Here is a 22591-nt window from a genome sequence, read left to right as displayed (position 1 = left end):
TGAGTCAGGCAACCGGGTTGTAAGGCCGGTATCTCTCCGTCGGCGGGAGCGGCGGGGTGTGTTCCGGGGAAGTAGCCAAGGGTCCAAATTATCCGGGGTCCAAAATCCAATCCAAAGAGTATCCGAGTTCCAAGTCCAGGGGGTAGCGGTGTTCGAATATTCCAGGTGGCGATGAGGTCCGGTTTGAAGCGAGGCAGGGAGACGCGGTGGAGAGTAAAAGCCCTTAGTAGCGTGACGAGTTGACTAGTTTATTATTTGCCCGGCGGGGCTATATATACAATATATTTTGCCGTGCGGCGGCGGTGCTGGGCCAACAGCGGGCGGTACTAGGTTGACCAATCACGCGGCGAGAGAGATAGCGAGCACATTCGCCGGCTCTATCGGTCTCTCTCGCGCCACGTATAAGGGCTCCTCCCTCCCGCTACCCGGCCGCAGTTCTCCGCCGACCGCGCGGCGATCAACACTCATACAGAATAATCGATAATTTATAACATAGGCAGACAATAATATTATTACGATTCCTAATCTATATCTGCTTCAGTATGGCGATGACCACCCCCGAAAGCGACAAATACCGGTCTTTATTGGGGAGGTGGTACCTCGCTTACACATACTGAAGCTCCTATGCTACATTATTTTAAAAGCCCCGGGAAGGGCCGCCAAGTTTATATAGGCGCTTTACGTCGGCAACAATGTTCTTTCTAAGTAAGCATTGAAAAGGTTGTTACTGTATATACTCCACTGTAAATACTTATTACGTTACGTTATCTTTATACAGGGTCTTTCATTAAGCGTTTCCTATCTTTAAATTGAAATAAAACCAAATGTGTGTGAGATATCATCGAAATTTTAGATTAGTTTGGAAGGTCTATCGATGCTATTATGTATGGAATATAACATCGCTCAACTGTCCGCCGTGGTATCTCTGGGTGGCGCGCATCCAAAATGTCAAATTTTCCATGACTGGCGCAAAAATCAGGCTGAATTTGTCTGACGGCATGGGTTATGTTGGCTTTGAAGGCTGCTGTGGTTTGTGGCTTATTTGCGTAGACCTGCGACTTAAGAAAACCCCACAAGAAACAGTCTAACGGGGTCAAATCGCACGATCTCGGTGGCCAGTTCACATCACCTCCGCGTGAGGTGACATGCCCTCAAATCACCCGTGCAGAATGTCCAATGTGGCATGAACTGTATGGCACGTAGCGCCGTTTTTTTTAAACCACATGTCGTTGGTGTCCACATCATTCAATACAGGACAGAAGAAGTTGGTAATCATCATCCTATAGCACTCGCCGTTAACGATGATGGCCTGGCCAATTTAAAGCCTTGGTCACGATGATGGCCTTTTAAAGCTTTCCGTACACTCGCAAATGGTTATTGTTTTACTCTGAATCGGAATCTGAATCTTCGTCATCAGCTTCGATCAGTTTCAGAATGCTTTCGTGATCATTGAACTTTTTCACGCAAAGGATCTGCGGCCTGCTTTTCTTCGCCACCAAATGTAATTTTTTAAACGAATATTCTATCTGGATCGGCCTAGTATCACCGGCCTCCAGATCGTTGCCAGCAATGACTTTTAATTGATTTTTTCGTCTCATTACGGAAACGTTATTATTAACATGATCTAATAACTCCGCAACTTTTGAATCGTTCGGGCTCAAAATGCGGATCATTCGATTCCGTCCATCTTTCATAAGTTTATCAGCCTTGTATTTGTTTTGCAGCGCCAATATCGCTGCAACTGTATTCTGCGTCACGGCGGTGTCACGGTGTTTTGTTCCTAACTCCTTAACTTGAAGTCCGAGTACGGAGAATAATAATGTTGATGCCTCTTCGAGTTTCTGTTGACTCGCTAAAGCAGTGGCTGTATTGTACATCGCTCTCAATGTGACCGGATGGTCGGAGCCGAAAACCGTCTTCTTATCTTCGTAGATCTGCTGGATTAAAAGAAATGCTTCCTCAAACCTTTCTTGTTTGCTTAGCAAACCAGCCGTGTTACCGAGAACCCAGGAAACCAATGGATATTCAGGGTTTAGTTGAAGAAACGATCGATAGATTTCATCATTCAAATTCGGACAGGGTTCATTTCTGTTCAAGCATACGAGAGTATAAGCTTTGCACGTACGAGTATACAAAGTGTCTACGTGATCTTCTCCAAATAGCGTGCTCTGAGATTTTTGGACAGCTTCATACATATCCAGCGCTTCTTCGTATCTTTCTAACTTGGCTAAAATCAATGCGATAATAGCTTTCGCCCTCAAAGCAATTCGGTTACATTCTCCGAAAGTTTTTTTTCTTTTGGCATAAACGTCTTGATATAAATCTAACGCTTCGATGTTACGCGATCTGTATAAGAGAATGGTGGCTTTCTGCGCCAAGAGTTCCCATACTGCCGGATTGTCATCACCCAGAGTGTCGCTAGTTTCCTTCAGAAGAGATCCTATCGAGTCCAGAGCACCAGCGAAGTCTTCGTTCAAAATTAAATCACGACATGCAAGTTTTTGGTTCGATATGTTATCTTGCAATATTTCCTGCAATATTTTGCATTCATTGAATTGTTCCCGTATGGCTACCACAACAATCGAACAGTTTTCACTGTTTTTTGCCCTCATCACCGCTCTCGCCTTCCCAACATCTTCCGTTTCTCGGAGATCCTCAATCACGCTTGCATCGTTAGTTTCTACCTTCCGAAAGCATTTGGCCACAAATTGGATCAAATTTTCTATATTTTCATCTTCCAGTAAGAGAGCTCTGTCTGTTTCGAATTTAGCTCCGTAAGCTAAAAGCATCAGGCAAATATTGTATCGGGACATTTCAGCGGCGTAATGCAGGGGCGATTTATTTTCGCTGTCCAGACTATCAGGGTCAGCTTTGCTTTTGAGAAGAATATCGCATGTGGTCTCATTCCCCTGTTTAACGGCTGCGTGAAGAGCAGTCCAGCCCTCGACAGATCTCGCGCACGCAGCAGCGCCCTGAGCTAGGCAAGATTCCACAGAGGGAGTATCGTTGCGCACGACAGCGGAAAACAATAAATCGGTATACTTAAACAGTTTCAAAATATTATTATCTCGAGTATAGTCCTTGGGTTTATCATTTACATCGACGCCATCGTACTGCGCTCCGGCTGCCAGCAAATCTCTGACGATGGAGAAGTTCCCTCGACTGGCGGCTATGTGGATCGGCTGCAAACCGTTCAACGTGACTGCGTTTACGCAGGCCCCGCGGGATATCAAAAAACTCGCCACTTCAGTTTGCGAAACGAATGCCGCATGATGCAACAAATTCATCCCTTTCGAATCTATCTCATTAACGTCTAACCCATAATCAAGGAGATATTCGAGTACTTTAAGACTTCCTCTGCCAACGGCCACGTGTACCGGTTTCATATCTGTCGAGCGTATCATTTGATTTATATCCGCTCCTTTGTGTATCAAGTACTCTACAATTTGTACGCTGTCCATACTAGCTGCTAAATGTAAACTGGTGAATCCATTACTATCCGCTTCGTTTAAATCGATATTATGAAAATGATTCTCTCGCGGTTCGTAAAATAATCTTACGACATCTAGGTCGCCGATGTCAATCGCATATTGCAATGTCGAATGATTTTCTTCTTCATTTTCGATAGTCAAACGAAGATGCAACGTCGCTAACGCACCTTTTGTTAGTAAGTAATCGACGAATTCTTTTCGACGGTGAAAAATCGCAACTGCCAAAGGAGTGAAACCTTGATTATTTGTGGAATCAATTTCGACCTTCCTTTTAAGACACTCTTCGACTACAGTAAATATGCCATACCGGGCTGCCATATGTAACAGGGTGTCTCCTTTAGGATCTACCCCGTCGAGGATAATGTTCGTGTTCTTTAAGAGAATTTCGACGACTTTGTTGTTACCAGAAGCGATAGCGTGTTTCAATGGTCTTCCTTGTCTGGCGTTCACGTCTGCGCCACGCTCTATCAGGAAGTTGAGTAGCTCTATGAAGTTGTGACAAGCGGCGAAGCAGAGTGGCGTGTCATCTTCCCACACCGCTTCTATGTCGGCTCCGTTGTTAGTGAGGATTGTCACGATTTCGACGTTGTTATTTTCTGCAGCGATGATCAAGGGAGAAATTCCGTTATATGTGAGGGCGTTCGGGTCAGCCTTTTTGTCGATTAAAAATCGTACTTGTTCGACGTGTCCGAGGGAGCAGGCTAAATGTAACGGGGTGTAACCGATCGCATTTCTAGAATCGATCTTCGCTCCTCCTGCAATTAGGACTTCCATCGTTTCCTCCGAAAATTGCTCGTTACGAAGTGCTTGATGTAATGGAGTCAATTTATCAACTGAGAAAGCATTTACATCGGCTCCGAAGAGAATCAGTACGGAGGATATTCCAACGTGGCCATGAGTAGCACTGGCGTGTAACGGTGTCCACCCATCTTCTGTAGCGCGATCGACGAGCGCTCCCGCCTCTAGCAGAGTTTTCACAGCCTCTAAATGGCCGAATTTCGCGGCCAGGAATAAAGGAGTCATAAAACTCTTACAAATAGTGTTCGCGTCAGTCCCTTTTTCGAGGAGTATTTTGATAATACTGTTGTTACCACTGATCGACGCGCAGTGGATAGCCGATAAGCCGGAAGAATTTTTTCCAAACGGATTTGCCCCTTCATCCAACAAGTATTTAACGATTTCTAAATGTCCTTTGTAAGCCGCGCACATAAGAGGAGTCATGCCATAGTGCCGGGGAGCATTGATAAGGGCGTTTTCTTCGTCGTATCCGACGAGATTCAAGTCATTCTTGTATTTTTCTAGTAAAAGCTTAACAACGTAAATATTATTCTGATAAATGGCGGCGTGAAGAGCAGTTTCAGAATGTTCATTTGTATCTGTAATCGAAGCTCCCTTTTCGAGGAGTACTTTCACAATACCTCCGCCGGAGTCTTTCCCTCCATAAATAGCGTTGAGTAAAGCAGTTTTCCCCGAAACTCGCGCCTTGTGGTCGACATCGGCTCCCCCGTCCAGGAGCCGTCTGACTATCTCGGAGTGACCGCCGTTAGCCGCTAACAGCAAGGGAGTGTCCCCTTCCCAACTGACAGCGTCGACGTCGGCACGATGATCGAGTAACAGATCGACCATCTCCAGGTAGCCGTACTCTGCGGCGTAGTGCATGGCCGTCAAGCCGGTATCGCTGAGGGAGCAATTAACGTCGACGTCGCAAATTTTCAATAAAACTGTCACCACTTCAATGTGGTTATTCCGAACTGCCACGTGTAACGGATGAACATTCATTTTGGTGTTGCGGGAGATGCTAGCTCCGAGACGTATTATTACTTCTACACATTCAGTTTCCCCGTTCTGAGCGGCTATAATCAAAGGTGTTTTCCCCGTAAAATCCATCTCATTAATGCATAAACTCGTGTGGTCCACTAAATACCTCACCATGTCCCTGTGCCCGTAGGCTGCCGCAGAGTGTAAGGCAGTTTGCCCAGTAGCATCCTTAACATCCGCAATATCCTCGTCAATCTGAGACACCAAATACTCGACCATTTCAATATTGTCGCGTCCTTTAGCAGCCAGATGCAGAGCGGACTGTAGAAGAATGTTTCTGAACTTGATTTCGGCTCCTAACTCGAGGCATCGCTGTAGATCGTCGAGATTTCCACATTCCAACGCTTTCCTCAAGTTTTCTTGCGCGTCGAGGATGAATAAATCTCTCTGGTATTTATGTTTTAATTTTGCTACGTCGTTGTGGTGTATTTTTCCGATGTTTCGCTTGTTAGTGTCGGCGATTTCCGCAAGTATGGCAGCGTTGTAAAATACAGATACAAACGGATCTGTAAAGAATATGTCAAATAGAGGACTCCCGTGAGCTAAGTAATTCCTCAGGCCTTTTCCCGTCAGCACGGGGGCGTCATCTTCTATGTAAAGGGTATTCCCATAAAGGCATTTAGCATTTTTCAAATCAGACAAAATGTCCAAGACGAGTAGTTCTACTTTGGCTCGACAAGCGTTCCTACTGACTGACGGCGACATTTTCTTAATTTGGCACAATATTTCTTTAAGCTTCGTCTGAGAGGCATTGTAACCGGGTACTTTACTCACATATTTTTTCTTTCCTATTTTATTACTCAAATCTGTTTTATATTCGTCAATCCATCTTGTACTGTGATTTTCGTAAGATAATAAATGATGAATTCTAAAAATCGTTACGGCTAAATGAGTTCTTTTATCATTATCGAGTTTATTGTAAACACTTTCATAAAATGTTTGCAAGTTGTATACCAGATTGTTGAGCGAATCGTAGTCTAAGAAATTAGCAGAGTCGGGTTGGAGCTTGTGAAATATGACCGAAGCGGTGTCCTTTATTCTAGCGAGACAAAGTTCGTCTATCTGATTACACCTTTCCTGGAAAACATACTCGCAAAAATCTTTAAGCATCGCCAAACCGTCGGAATATTCCTTGATAATTTTTTTGATGTTCACCGAATCGGATATGATCTCGTTTATCTTCTTCAACAATTCTTCTTCGCGTCGCGTTTTGTCCGGAGTGCGGCTCATGTCTCGGAAGAGAGTCTCCAGTTTGATGAGTTCATTTGTGTTCAGATCTAACATCATCTCATCTATCTTCTTGGAGAAGGTGAAGTCTTTGAACACATCCATGATCTCATCTAGTTCGCTTACTGTTTGAACGCTCGCAATTTCCATCAGTCTCTGTCGGATCTTGTTGATCTTGATGGCGTAGAGCCAGCGAGACGTGGCGACCCTAACTTTCTTGATGTCATTGCGCAAATTGCGGCGAGTGTCCGCGCCTCCCTGGAAGTCGGCAGTGTTGACACGAGCGAGGTAGTTTCGCACCTTGGTCAGGAGAGGCCGGGCCGCGAGCAAGAACATCTCCGGGGGGGGTATACACAGGTTGGGAGAACTTATCGTGTTCTTGAGCTGTTCCCCGAGCACCTGAAACAAATACACAGTTAATCTGCGGGGGTCATAGTCCATTGATGGATCACACGCACGTGCGATGATTTCTCCTGAAATGTAGAGCGACGACCGATGAAGTGAGTCATCATTTTATATTGAATACTGTAATAGAAGTTATTACTGAGGAACTTTCAGAGATGGCGCTGACGTATGAAAAATGGTGGGGATACCTCACAGAGAGAAGAAACCGTAGCGTATCTGCCGGTGCGTAGTGCCAGGAATGCATCTAGGAACTTATGGATAAATATGTAGGATTAGGTTGTTGAGGGTTGGTTGGAGCTCCTACCCCAGTTAGAGATTGACAGAGAAGATGAGTGTACAAAAAGATGATCGTGTTAATATTTCTAGTGTTCCTATGTCTCTAAATATGATTGTTAATATTATTAAGAATCTCTCTAATAGCTCAAGTGGAGGAAGTGACAATATTCCATCATATTTTATCAAAATGTGTTGTCATGAAATTGCCAAACCCCTGTTACTAATATTTAAAACATCACTAAGTGAGGGAGTATTTCCTGACATATGGAAACGTGCCCTCATTACCCCGATATACAAATCTGGCTCCAAAAATGATGTGAAAACTACCGCCCGATATCTAAACTGTGTGTCATGAGTAAGATTTTTGAAAAAATTATTTACAATCACTATACAATGCTGTCCAGAGCATAATTATTGAAAATCAACACGGTTTTGTCAATTTAAATCTGTCACATCCAACCTAACATTATTTTTAGAATACGTTTCAAAGGTTATGGACGAAAGGGTTCAAATAGATGTAGTCTACACTGATTATTCCAAAGCCTTTGACACCGTTGTACACAACATACTCCTTACTAAACTATGGAGTTTGGGTATTCATGGTGATCTGTACAGGTGGCTCGTTTCCTACTTAAGTAATAGACTTCAATCAGTGGCCATTAACGGGTTTATCTCAAAGGACGTAAGCGTGCCCTCAGGTGTTCCCCAAGGATCGCACTTGGGGCCGCTACTTTTTATCATCTTCATCAATGACATCAGTAAATGTTTTAAATTTGCCAAATTTTTACTTTTTGCAGACGACATGAAAAATTTATTCTGAAATCAATTCACATCAAGATTGCTCTAATTTTCAAGAAGATCTTATTAGGCTAAATGAATACTGCAAACTAAATCACCTTAAACTAAATACTAAGAAAATGTTATGTAATGACCTTCACTAGAAATAAAAACAAAAACTAATTTTAACTACACAATTGATAACAATATCCTCTCTAGAGTAAACGAAATTCGCGATCTTGGAATTATACTTGATTCTAAATTAACTTTTGAAGCTCACATTAATGCAATCGTTAAAAAAGCTTATCAAATGTTGGGTTTCCTAATTCGCATAGGCAATGACTTTAGTAATATACAAACCATTAGACTATTGTACTGTACATATGTAAGAAGTCAGTTAGAATTTGCGTCACCTGCCTGGAACCCTCATTATAAAAAATACATTCATCGAATTGAATCTATTCAATCAAAATTTATATCATACTGCAGATTTAAATTAAGGGTTTCAGAAAATGAAACCAATGAATTTCTCACTCATCTTAACCTAAAACCACTGAAAACCCGTAGAAACGTAGCTGACCTTGTATATCTGTACAAAATTATGAATAATCAGGTTGACTGTCCACAGCTCCTATCCCTAATTGGTTTTAGGATCCCTGTAGCGCAGACCAGAAACAAAAACCAATTTCATATTTTTAAAATATAAAACTAATGCTTGCCAAAATTCTTATATATGTAGAACTTGCAATCTGTATAACAATAAATTTAACCATATTGATATTAATAATATAACATGCAACAATTTTAGAAAAGTAATTGAAAATCAATTTATGTTTCACTATTTTTTTTTATTTTTTTTTTTTTAAAAATATGTTTTTTAATATTCTCTTAATAATATCTTATTTAACCGAAATACCTACCTGTGCAGTTAGATTGTGTATGGATATGTACATGTACATGTGTATGTGAGTTTTGATATTTGGTTAATTATTATAAACACTTTATTTTATTTTAGTTTTTGAGTTTTTATTTATTTTTATAATTATTATTTTCTTCAATTAAGTTGTTCTTCTTATAAGGCTCAATAATTATCGCAAATGTTATACTCGCTGCATATGTATGTATACTTATTATTATGTTATCCGCACTGTAAAATGTACATACATATCTAAATTTAATATCTATTCTTAACTTCTTATTAGTAATATTTATCTTTTAGCTTACGAGAAGGCCTGTAATTGGATCTTAATATATAATTTAACCTACACTGTAATTAATAAATATTGTAATCTGTTGGCTTTCCAAAATAAAAAAAAAATAAAAAAAAAAAAAAAATAAAAAAAAAAGACACGAGGTTGCTGTTGATGTTTATTTATTACATGGTGAATAAATAATGAATTATGTCGGACGAGTGTTACGTCGATGATGGGTTGAAGAGATTCATGCTGGAACTGAGTGAACTGGACGAACTTGTGGGCTGACTAACTGAACGAGCTGACTGACGTTGGCTGCGTCTTCTGGTCTTTTTATAGACAACGTTCCTTTGTAGTTCATTTCTTCATGGTAGGGACGATGTGAATATACTGCAGAACGATGCCCTCCGATTTCATGTGCAATACTCATAGAGTTGCATTTTACGAATGTATTGGATTCGATTGAAAATGATGACATTGCATCGTCGGTCATTAGTCTATCTTAGGTGAACTAGTTTAACACGTGTGTGTCATCGACTATGAACTATGGACTCTACAAATATACTTCTCTGTGCGAACCGAGTAAATAAGTCATCTTTCATTCTTGTATCCATCATTATTTCTTGGGAAAACATTCCTATAAGCTGATTTTCAGGAAGTACATATATTTCCAAACAGACTAAATATGATCAATATGTTTTTTACAAAAATTTTGAGTTTTTCCAAATTTTTGTAGACAAGGACTGGATTCAACTCCCTGAGGAGCTGTTTATATGAACATATTACAACAGAGATGAAGAACATTTAAGAGAAGGTAATATGGAAGTCTAGGCATCTACAGGGCTTATGACCTGTCAATAGCTGGTTTAAGTGGTCACTTTACACACTGTGTAACATTCACCATTCTGCCTATATTTGAACATGTATATTCCTTCAATTCTTTCATCTGTTGATGTTTGTGAAGTTAAAGAGCTGAAACCTTTATTTATGCGGGTGAGATTCATCTAATTGAATTATTTCACCTACATACTACAACTAGGCAACACCTGAAAATATTATTTTTTCAATTTCTATACTTCTTCATGGACCAGGTAATTTATCGTAATTTATATTATTAATAGACTTCCATATTACCTTCTCTTAAATGTTCTTCATCTCTGTTGTAATATGTCAATATGTTTTTTTTTGGGTTTTTGCTACCATTGCAGGAGCCATCTTCAAGGTAATCTGTGCCACACAGATTATACACACACAAATTTTTAATAATGTCCTTTGCTATATTTTTACTTCACTACCATTTTTTTTTTTTTTAAATATTGATAACTTTTTCTTTATTTTTTGCCTAACTTAGAACGGGGTAAATAACCCTAGTTAGACAGTCAAAGCAACTTTGTATAAATGTGTAATTTTGTGTATACAATATGATAAGGATAAATAATATATTTGCATTCTTTTGATTTAGCCAAATATTCAATTTTGACGGCCATTTTCAACGAGTTGTAAATAACTCACTATTGAAAATGGGAATCAAGTTGGGGTACAGTGGGATTTGAACCAGGGACCTTTAAGCTGTGAGTCCAAGACACTAGCCACGGGACCACAACCCGATTAAAACCGGCATTTATTTATTTATGCATATTTTTCGCTTACAAACTATAATTAATAATAAAAATAATGTGACCTCACTGGGGTTTTCCCGTGCCGAGGACACTTAAGAATATTTATTTTTTAAATTACATTTGAGAATAAACAAAGAAGACTAACTTAAAAAACAGAGATAATTAACAAATATTCAGACAGTTTTAAAAACAAGGTATTTATGAACATCTATATTATTTATATTGCAAAACACACAATGAAAATAACAAAAACCTAACATAAGCTATACAGTTGTGGAGCAGTTGATTCAATATTGGTATGGGCGAATGAGACAATCCATTTTACTCCTACCTAGCTCCAATATCCATTTTTTTATAGCCTTTTTAAACATTTTCTCGTTACTAATTGTTTTAATAGATAGTGGAAGTAGGTTATAGATTTAAATTGAATAATACTCAAAATCCCTTTGTCCGAAAGTGGTATTAGTTTGTATTTGTTTAAGTTGTCTTTGTGTTGAGGATCTAGTGATTATATTATTTTGTATACTCCGAAAGTAAGTTACATTTGACAGGTTAAAGGAAATTAGTACATATTTAGGAACATCTTTGGACCTTAAACTATTGTTCATACTCTTGTACAACTCTTGTGTGGCTGATCACAGCCACACTTACTAGCCAACATACGATACAAGACTGAATAATATATCTCTCGTATTTTTTAAATGATGAATTTGTATTTTTTTGTAATCTTCTTCTTAATATTTAACCCTGTGACGCTAATACAGGGATAAATATGTATCAGAGAGTGCAAGAAGATACTCGTAACAAGGAAGACAGGCGCTGTTTTGCGGCACAAACAATTTGTAATGAATTTTTGTGTTGCGAATGACTCTATTATATCAGGAAAAAGAGTATTTGAGAGGTATACAAAGTTCAAAGAGGGTCGTGATGTGGTTGAAGACTCGCCTTGTCCTGGACGTCAAATTACTGAAGAAAGCGTCAACCAAGTAAAGAAATTAGTGCTTGACGAATGTCATTATAGCTCGAGAGAAACTTGCATGTCAAACTAAAACATCTCTCACAAATCAGTTCATATGATTCTGATTTTAGTGTAGTACATTGTAAAATATTTATTTAGAGATGATTTGAATTCACAAAGACTCTAGTTAAAAATGTCATAAGACACACATTCATTCCCTAGTCTCCATATCCGCGGTGCAGGTGAGTGAGAAAGATAGTTGGTTAGAGAAAGGTGACAATAATATGGCGCATTAGAGTCTAGTTCTGCGCGTTGGCATGTCAATGTTTATTACATCCAGGAGTTAAATTTGTTATCATCCTGCAATCCTCTAAATTAAATTCAAGAATTTTAACAAAGATGCATTCACTTGTTCTAACAAGTTTGAAATTTAAGTTTATGAATATATGTTTTGGAATTTATTTATTTATTCATTTAAAATTACAAAACTAAATATTTATGAACTTATTAAGGCTTTTTTAGGCTATGCCCGTGTCAAGCCACAATAATTAACAAAAAAAAATACATAGTAAAATCAATCAGATCAAATTATAATGACATAGAATCACAATCTAGAAAAAAAGGCAAATGCATTAAATAATCAAATTCCAAAGAATACAATGCAAAAAAGATAATCAGAAATATTTTTTAAAATATAAATTATACAAATAAGGATTAAACATAATCAAATATACAAAATAGTGGTACCATTAAAATCAACAAAATAATAGTAAAATATAGTAGTATTAAAAAAAAAAAATAACACAAAATAAGAGCATGATTTAAATCATTAGAAAAAGAATATATATATAAAAGCATAATTGAAATGATAATTGAGTTATGTTTTCTAGAAATTCACTCAATTATAGTAAGAAATATAAGGAATAGGAGCAATAATAGACAAGACATAAACAAGTTTGAAATACTACAAAATAGAGCAATGAGAATTATACTGAAAAAAAGCAAATATAATAGTGTTGAAAAAATGAGAAAACAATTGAACTGGATAGGAATAAAGAAAAGACTATTGTATAATGTATTTGTATTTATATATAAAGTGTTTAATAATCTCATGCCAAAGTATTTTATAAGTGAAATTATATTAAATAGAAATGTACATAAATATAGGACAAGAAATAGAAATAGGATAAGACTACCACTTAAGAAAAAAACAAAATCACAAAATAGCTTAATGTATAAAGGGTTAAAACTGTATGATGAGATGCCTGAAAGTATGAAGAATGAAAGAAAACTTACGGATTAAAAAAAATAATGTTATGTTTATTGTAATAATGTAGTTATGTAAGAAATATTTAATAAGTATTTGTTATAATTGTAAATATATTAGTTAATATACAATGTAATATTAACTAACTTAAGTAAATAAATAAATAATAGATATAGGTATCAAATAAATGAAAAATGGGCAAAATTGTGGTAGGATTCTTCATACTGAACAATCATTTAAGCAATATGACATTACCTTAGGACATTATCCACAATTGGATTACACGTTTTCCTGTCATCTGCAACGATCCAGTGAATTCGTAATTGTTATTTACAGTGACGGGGGATGCACGCATGTAAGATGGACGGCGTATTTATATAGATACCTGCAATGCTCGTTGTATGGGGACATCTGGCTCCGCGTAACGCCGTATGATGTCCAGGGAGTATACGACTCGCACTTCCTTGTAGTCCTCGCTCAGTTGCGTCAGGTCCGTCCCTGCTTCCGCACTCGGCTGGGTGTGCATCGGCTCCACACTCGGCGCAGCCGCCTGACTCAGCAGTACCTATTATCCGAAACAGGATATTCTGAGAAAATATTCATAATTTCAATAAATCTCCAATTTTATTTCCGTATTCAATAAACAACATTCAACTGGAAAAGGTCCCAGAGATTCGAGATCTTGGTGTCATATTTGATTAAAAATTTAATTCAAAAGCCACATCGACCACATTACTTGTGGATTTTTATAAGCTGGCGCGTGCGCTTTACTTACACATACGCATTGTGTAGTATCAGTGAATAAGTCCATGGTATGACATCGCACGGCATACGCATTATGAAAATAATCTCTGTCTCTCTCGCGCTCAGACGCGCTTATGAGCGTGACATAGACAACTATTGCTTTATTAGTTGCTAATGATATGGTAGTACAATATACACAGGATGCTTCTGCGTTCGTCCGAATTTCGCTGCGATTTTAATTAGTAAAAATATAATAATATGTACGAGTATTAAATTATTGATTTAAAACACTGGTTTATAAATATGTAGGTATTTTCATTTAATCAAATCATGAATAGGTCGATTATGTAGTGCTGGCGCTTTCGCAGAAGTCAACAGATGGAAGAGTTGAGAAAATGTGGATGTTCAAACATGGGCAGAATGGTGAATGTTACACAGTGTGTAAAGTGACCACTGAAACCAGCCAATGATAGGTCATAAGCCCTGTAAATGCCTAGACTTCCATATTCCCTTCTCAAAAATGTTTTCCCTCTCTGTTGAAATACATTTAAATATGAATTGCTCCCTAGGGAGGAAATCCAGCCAGTCTGCAAGCATTAGGACATACTCAAACATTGTTAAAAATATCCGTTTTATGTAAATTAAATTTATGTTTCTTCATGTAACTCTTGTAATTGACTTAGGCCGTATATATAATAAATAAATAAATAATGAGAGAACTAATGAAAATTAGACCTCTTGGATTAAACAATGCCGTGGTGGACATTTGACCGACATTATCTTATAACATCAAATATTATTTAACATGACATAAAAATATCCGTTTCATGTAAAATAAAATTAGTTTTTTATTTTAAGTTTAAAGTTCGTTAATTCAATTACTCTTATTTAATGACCCTTTACTTATCTACTCTGTTGTGTCAATCAATGTTTCCGCGTGCACAATAACATTTTAGAGAAATTAACAGATTGCTTTTTTTTACCTCACATTTGTGTTATGGTTTTTTTTCCCGTCAAGCAACATTACGCTACGACTTCACGAATGCGCGCGGCGAAAGTAGGGCATAGTGGAGGAATTTTATTTTATTTATTTGGATAACCAACAGCTATAATTATCTATTATATATATTACAAAACAAATAACAAGTAAGCCAATTACAGGTTTTCACAAGTAGCATCGCAGTGAGTTAAAAAAGATTCTCGAACATAAAATGAAAAGTAATTAAATGTAAATTCAAAAGAAAAGCAAAAATACTACGAATTATTTCGAAAGCAAATGCCGTAAATAAATCTATGTTAAATGATTTATTTATTACATTAAAATTATTAAAAGTTCGCCATAAATATGAATTTTGCCTATAATTAGATGAAACAAGAGGCATGTGGAGAAGAGGGTTATTTCTTAAAACTTTGGAAGGAACATTGACAGAAAGTTTGCAAAGTAGTTCAGGACAGTCAATTGAACCAGAGGCAATTTTAAGTAAATAAATTATATCCGATATTTACCGACGATTTTTGCAGAGGCAATAGGTGATGTTTTTTACATATATGAATATACTGGTCGGATTTAAACTCAAGTTTCAACACAGTACAGTAAAGGATTTTAAGTGTATTTGACATAGTGAACGACGTAGAGCTACGCATAACAAAGCCGAGCGCACTCGATGACCTTTTTATGATGCTGTCAACATGGGCGTCGAAAAGTAATTTACTATCATGGAAGACACCTAGATCCTTTACACATAAAGAGCGTTGGAGGTTTTGACCCAACCCAATTATTGGACAAAGTCCGATGTGTTCAAATATGATTCTACGCTCCTTCTGGACTATTCTTAATTCAATGGCGGGAGTGTTCCTTTTGGGATTTGATAGAATAATTTACTTTCACAAACATTAATAACAACGTTCAATTATTCCGCCCGGACTATACTCACTGGATATATTTCTAATTCTCGCAGCCGCCTTATGAACTTCCTAAGGTGTTCTGCCACTCGAGAGGCAGTCAGCACGGACCTATAGAACATGTTCATCTCCCGGGGAACAGTTCTGATGGAGACGAACAGGGCGAGAGCGAAGATCATTTCGTCCCACGGCAGAGAGAGACCCAGCGCGGGCTGCTGCTTCAGGACGCACATCAAACCGGCCGCGAACCTGCAGTGGTAGAGGAACCCGGCGTCCACGGGAGGTTCTACTCGGTCGCTGCTGTCGACCAGCAAGCGCAGTCGGGCGCCGATGTCGGCCTCACTCAAATCTGGAAGCCTGGAACAATGTGAGGATCAGCGGTGCGGGATAAATATTAGTATAAAACCATTTACCGACTTTTTTAGTCCAGCTGGGGTGCTATTCTGCATATTCTATGTTTATTATTTAGTATGTTAACATGTATTTCTTTTTTTTTTTTTGTAAATGCCTTTTTGGCGTTAATGAACAAAATAAATAAATAAGTATGTGTAAGTAATTATTTTTTATGTCACCATACTCCTTCTAAACGGCTTCGTGGATATTAAAATCTTCAATCGAATATGTAAAAAAAAGTTAGTAGCACAAATGTTTTGTTCGTCGATCTACCAGAGTTGCATTCAAGAAGAATGCATTGATAAAAAAATGGAAAGATTTTGTTTTTTTGTTTGAAAAAAAGTTTGTTTTTGAATGTTTACAAACAGCATTTGTTTTTTGTGGATCTCAATCAGATTCTTTCCTTAAATTCCTTATAATTTTTACCCATTTATTTATTTTTACTGGATTTTTGGAAATACTAAAATAATATTAATTCAATAGACTTCATGGCCTCTGCAATAGTTGTTAGCACGTATCTAATATATTTAGTGTGGGGTATTGTTCCTATAAAACAAACCTTTTGATCTTTTTCAAAGATGGTGAAGGGTAATTATATTTATTTATTAATGCATTTCATAATATATATATTTACAGTTTTTTGTTCACTTTGCCTAGCTGTGTGAAACAGTACTTATGATTTTCTTGTTGTTTTACTGTGGAATGCTTTATTATTTAAACTTTCTACTGAATATGCTGTATAATTTTTAGGTTAATTTTTTAAATATAAATCTTGTATAATTTTTGGTTTAATTTTTTTTTTATAAATCTTGGGTATAAGGAAATTCATCATTTAAAAAAAAATAAAAATATGAAGCCAAATATGTTAATATTATAAATGTTTGTAAAAGGCAGACTTGCCGTTTATGTTTATAAAATAAAATAAATACATTTTTAAAAATCGTATTCCCACATAAGTACACCCCTCTGTTGGTGAGAAGACCGGAGTTTGACGTTTGCAAAAAAACCATATTTGAAAAAATATTTATTTTATGTTTTGGAACTCAACCATAAACAAGTACCTACTTAAATTTAATATTTGAATATTAACAATTTTTAGTTTTGGAATTCAATCACAAACAAGTACCTAGGTACCTACTTATCTATAAAAAGTATTTTTCCAAGGCAAGCCAACGTTCGGGCAGGACAACGTGACTGTAGATTTCAATAAATAATTTTTTTTTAAATCGAAAAAATCTTTGCTTACTTAGTTTCGGCCTCGGTGTAAAATCGCAGTGTGACGAGTTGTCGGCACACGGCGTGTATCATTTCATCAGTCAGCCGTACATTATAGAGCATTAGTTCATCATAAGCCCTCGCGATGAAGGAATCCACAGTCCCGTGATGAAGCAATCCACTGACGACATTCTCGAACCTCCGCACATCATTACTGCGAATTGCTTCATACACTTTGCATCGTTCTTCGGGGTAGTCCATTTTGCTAAAAAAAAACACGTCATCAGAATCAAATGTACAATCAATTGTGTTAAGGGAGATGCTTTGAATCAAATTTGTATTATTATTATTAATAATACACTAGCAGCCATTAAGCTGATGCGTGCATATCAAGTGTACACGGTTATTAAACATAATACATTGCTGTGTGCATCTAGTTAACATTCGCTGAACTAGCACTGATCACTCTCTCCGGAAGGCCATTCCATTTCTGCACGACGCGGTTTGTCAGGAAGTTCTTCCCGGGGTCGGACGAGAAGGAGGCAGTGTTGAGTTGCAATGAATGACCTCTGAGATGGCGGTTGTCGTTCATAGTGAACATTGTTTTCAACTCGGGTACATTATATTGCTCAGTTAAGATGGAGTCACCTCGCTGCCTGCGCTCCCAGTGAACTTAACCCGAGCTCCCTTAAGCGGGCTTCGTAGGATTTATTTCTTAGAGAAACTACCATTTTAGTTGCTCTTCTCTGGACTTTCTCCGACAACTCTGTCTTTTTCAAAATAGGGACTCCAGATTTGGTAGGCATACTCCAGGAGTGGACGAACACAAGTTTTATAAATTATAATATATACTATGAATTGATATTTTTCTGTGGTTCTGTGTGATACAACAACTCTCATTAATGAAATCAACTCAAACGATGTAACTTTGTTATATATATTTTTAAAAACATGTGTTTGCACATGTGCGATACTGCGACAGTGACTATAGTCACTATAGTGACTACAAAAGCTACCCTTCGGATATTTTTATCTGTAATGTTATCCAAAGTGTTGAAGTGCTTTATCTGTTTAGTTTTTTATTGTTTACTTTTTAGCACGAACACTTGGCAAATTTACTATTATGCTCAATGTTTGTTTTTGTAAATTTATTGATAATTTTAAGCTGCTAGAATTTCACTCGTCCATGCACTTTGTAGCTGCAAGACGATTAGTAATCTAGCTTCAATAGGTAAATGTTATCAACTATCAAATCTCCAAATTTAGTAAGTTAGGTCTAGAATTCCAACCGTCCATGCGCTCAGTAGCTGCGAGACTTGTTGTTATCTAACTTCTATTTTTATAAATTTGTTTTTGATTAAATTTTTTTAAATTTCACAAAATCTCTAAACTTTATTGCCAAATAAAAAAATGTAAATAGGGGCTAGATTTCTGATTGTATATGCGCTCTGTAGCTGCAAGACGTGCTGTAATCTAGCTCCAGTATATTATAATTGGAGACGAGGAACAAGAATCCCAACCGTCCATGCGCTCTGTAGCTGCAAGACGTGGTGGGATATTTATTTACTGTACAGCGCCCTTGAGGTGATTTTCACAAAAACGGCGCTATAAAAATTATCCATATGTATATATATATATGTATATGGATTTATTATTATTTTTTTATTTTAAAAAAAAAAGAAATATTTGCAATCTTATGATTTACCCAAATATTTAATTTTGAGTGCCATTTTCAACGAGTTGTAAATAACTCACTATTAGAAAATGGAATCAAGTTGGGGTAGAGTGGGATTCGAACCCTAGACCTTTGGTCCGTGAGTCCGAGACACTAGCCACAGGACCCACAACCCGACGAATGATGACTTCCGAGGGGGTGAAATCCAGTCTTTTGTCTACAAACATTTGGACAAACTCAAATATTGTAATAAAACCAACTGGTCCAAGAAGTTTAAAAATAGGAAAATGGTTTTCAGGCGTTGCCTAGTATGTGAAATAGTTCAGTCAGATGGATCTCTTCGCAGCAATAAAGGTTTCAGCTCTTTAACTTGACTAAAATCAACAAATGGAAGAATTGAAGAAATATGGATGTTCAAACACTGGCACCACAACCCGATTCAAAATCATGTGAAACCCTCTCAAAAATGTTTTATCTGTTGAAACAGATCAAGATCTAAATAACTCCCCAGGGAGGGAAATTCAGCCTATCTGCAAACATTTGTGGCATACTAGAACATGGTCGAAGTACCATACTGGTACAAGAAGTATAAAAATTGGAAACTATTTTCAGGCGTTGCCTAGAAGGTGAATCGGTTCAGCCGAATGAATCGCACCCACGTGATAAAGGTTTCAGCTCTTTTACTTCACAAACATCAACATATGAAAGAATTGAAGGAATATAGATGTTAAAATATGGGCAGAATGGTGAATGTTACACAGTATGTAAAGTGGCCACTTAAACCAGCCAATGACAGGTCATAAGCCCTGTAGATGCCTAGACTTCTATATTACCTTCTCTTAAATGTTCTTCATCTATGTTGTAATATGTTTAAGAGTAATACTTTCAAAATTCCTCTCAAACATAATACACGCTTCACGTAAAATAATGGTTTGGTAGTACCAAAAGTATGTAATAAGTTTGGAAATAGAACTCTCAAATATTTAGTACCTGGCATTTTTAATTTATTGCCGAAAGAACTTAAATTTAACTCACATTGTAACAAGAGCTAAATAAAAGAGTGGCTACTTGATCAAAAGTTTATTTATGAATAGTATTTAGCTTGTGTGTAAATATTTTAATTTTAAATATATTTTCTTGTATTTAAAAAATAAATTTATACATTATTATTTGTATATACATGTACATTCTGATCTTTCCGGCTGTTCATTTATATCTATTATTCATTGTTTTCATAAATGTAGATAATATTGTATAAGTTAATGTAAATATAATCTCCACCAACAAGCTACTGAAAGTGGCTTGGTGGGATTTTAGTTTTAGTAAAAATATAACAATTGAAATTTTGAAAACTGTAAAAACGTATAATTATATTATTTAAACAAAAAAACATAATTTAAAAATGGCGAATGTTACAGTGCGCCGAGTGGCCACATGAAACACCCAACGACGGGTCATAAGCCCTGTGAATGCCCGCACTTCCATTTGCCACCTCTAAAATGTTATCCGTCTCAGTTGTAATATTACTTGCCTACTAACTCCGTAGAAAGAAATATGTTCTTGTCTGCAAAAATTTGGAAAACTCGAAATTTGTTGGGTATTTTAAAAAAAAAGTAAAACCAGTTATACAGTTTTCTCAACTCCAGGAATTGACTCAGTCTTGTACTAAATAATCTACGATTAAGCTACATAATTTTCTATGTAAAATTATTATTTTCTAATTTAGTGAGATAGGTCAGGAATGGAATGGAATACCATAGAGCAAAAAAAATAAAACGGGACCTATCTGAATATTTATAGATTCAACAGCCATAAAGCTTTAAAGTTTAATTTATTATATAAATAAAACACGAGTGATCTTTAATCCACAAATTTGGAATCAAAGTATCACTCGTGTTTTATTTATATAATAAATTACAATGAACTTCCATCAAGAATTTTCACTTACAAACTTAAATGTTAAAGTTTGATGTATTTATTTATTTATTCATTCAAAATTACACTAGTTTAAATATTAATGAACTTATTAGGGCTTTTTAAGCTATGTCCGTGTCAAGCCATAATAATTAACAATAAAAATACAAAGTAAAATTAATTAGATTAACAATGTTTGAGTATGTCAAAATGCTTGCAGACTGGCTGGATTTCCTCCCTGAGGAGATATTCATGTTTAAATTTATTTTAACAGAGGGGGAAAACATTTTTGAGAAGGGAATATGGAAGTCTAGGCCCTGTAAATGCCTAGACTTTCATATTCCCTTCTCAAAAATGTTTTCCCTCTCTGTTGAAATAAATTTAATTAGATTAAATTATAATGACATGTGATGCAATAAAATAACAATCTAGAAAAAATGGTATAAGTAATAAATAATAAAATTTCAAAGAAAACAATGCAAAAAAGATAATCAGAAATAATTTTTAAAATATACATAAATTATACAAATTAAGATTCACACATAATCGAATAAAAAAAATAATGGTATCATTAAAAATCAACAAAACAATAGTAAAATATAGTAGTACAAAAAAAAAACAAAATAAAAGTAACATTGAAATTAACAGAAAAATAATGTATTTATAAAACATAATTGAAATGATAATTGAGATATGTTTTCTAGAAACTTAATACTATAGTAATAAATAAAAGAAATAGGAGTATATTTTTTTAGTTCTTCAGACATATTTCCAGGGGGAACTCTGATAGTTCCGAGAAAACTAGCCTCCTGGGAAGTGTCGAAGGTATAAGATCGCATGGACGTCAACCGCCAAAAGGGAACGGCTTGGTCACTAAATTATAAAATAAATTAAGCTTTCACTGACAAATGCCTACAGAGCAGCACAAGGCTGTTTCAGGGGACTGTCTAATGACGAGCCATGCCTGGAGTCAGGCGTGATCACCATCCTCAGACATGAGACACGGATTTACCTTTCCCTCACTAAGCGTCCAAAATTACACATGATCTAACGGGGGGACCGAACAACACCAGCGCCTACTTGTATATGGCGTCAGGAGAATAAATCGTTGGAAGTGTTATGACCGTGCAATAATTTATTCATGTTTTCGCATACACATATATTGCTTATTTGTGTATTTTATTTATTTTTAGTTTGCCAAATGCTTTTATACATAAAGTGAAATTGACCCTTATATTATTTACGTCTTTTTTGTTTTAATATTTAAAAAAAAAACTACTTCAAACTTAAAAAAAAAAAAAACAGGAAAATGGTTCTTTCTATTAATTCATCTATTAAAAAAACATATACGGCAAATAGCTTTAATATTTGAAAAGGGTCTATGGGGGATTCGGATCCCTCCTTCGGTCCGGCTAGGTTAAAGTGAGATAATACATATCACAGGTGGATCAACAGAAATGAAAAATGTATCGTTTATGGGGTAGTTTGTTTATTTTGAAAGATGGTGGCGAGATTGAGAAAATATTGATGAGAATAAATTATCTCGAAGGCTATAAAATCAAATTCCACGTACGCGCGTATAAATAAATGAAAGCTGTCCATCTCTCCGCTAAGTGAGAGGAAACGGGAACATCCGCCGATCGGAAACTTGAGATTAAATGAAAGATCGCAACTTCCTGGTACCATATTGGATATGTAAAAATATATATTTTAACTT

The 22591-nt window shown here is 36.4% G+C and overlaps 1 protein-coding gene across 1 annotated transcript; it reads right to left on the bottom strand.

The window, feature by feature from the left end:
- Positions 1-227: 227 nt before the first annotated feature.
- On the bottom strand, positions 228-20663 carry LOC148274302 (uncharacterized). The gene is made up of 5 exons (XM_088237298.1): positions 20492-20663; positions 17317-17550; positions 15710-16034; positions 13417-13596; positions 228-6935 (listed from the first exon to the last, which is right to left on the bottom strand). Exons 2-5 carry the CDS (start codon positions 17544-17546, stop codon positions 1383-1385), a joined length of 6288 nt encoding a protein of 2095 aa, XP_088093424.1. The 5' UTR covers positions 17547-17550; positions 20492-20663; the 3' UTR covers positions 228-1382.
- Between the last annotated feature and the right edge of the window lie 1928 nt (positions 20664-22591).

The sequence above is a fragment of the Micrasema longulum genome, unplaced genomic scaffold (assembly GCF_059751315.1).
Source record: "Micrasema longulum isolate JH-2025_06_02 unplaced genomic scaffold, ASM5975131v1 h1tg001693l, whole genome shotgun sequence".
NCBI classification, from domain to species: Eukaryota; Metazoa; Arthropoda; class Insecta; order Trichoptera; family Brachycentridae; genus Micrasema; species Micrasema longulum.
The sequence above is the reverse complement of the archived record's forward strand: the minus strand, read 5'-3'. Positions and strand labels throughout refer to the sequence as shown.

What these genes read in the sequence shown, in the direction of transcription:
- LOC148274302 (XM_088237298.1), bottom strand. Translation starts at nt 17,546, where the DNA reads ATGGACTACCCCGAAGAACGATGCAAAGTGTATGAAGCAATTCGCAGT. An exon ending in TACACCGAGGCCGAAACTAA is followed by an intron (nt 16,035 to 17,316) that starts GTAAGCAAAGAT and finishes ACATTGTTCCAG; the next exon opens with GCTTCCAGATTTGAGTGAGG. An exon ending in GAGAATTAGAAATATATCCA is followed by an intron (nt 13,597 to 15,709) that starts GTGAGTATAGTC and finishes TTCGGATAATAG; the next exon opens with GTACTGCTGAGTCAGGCGGC.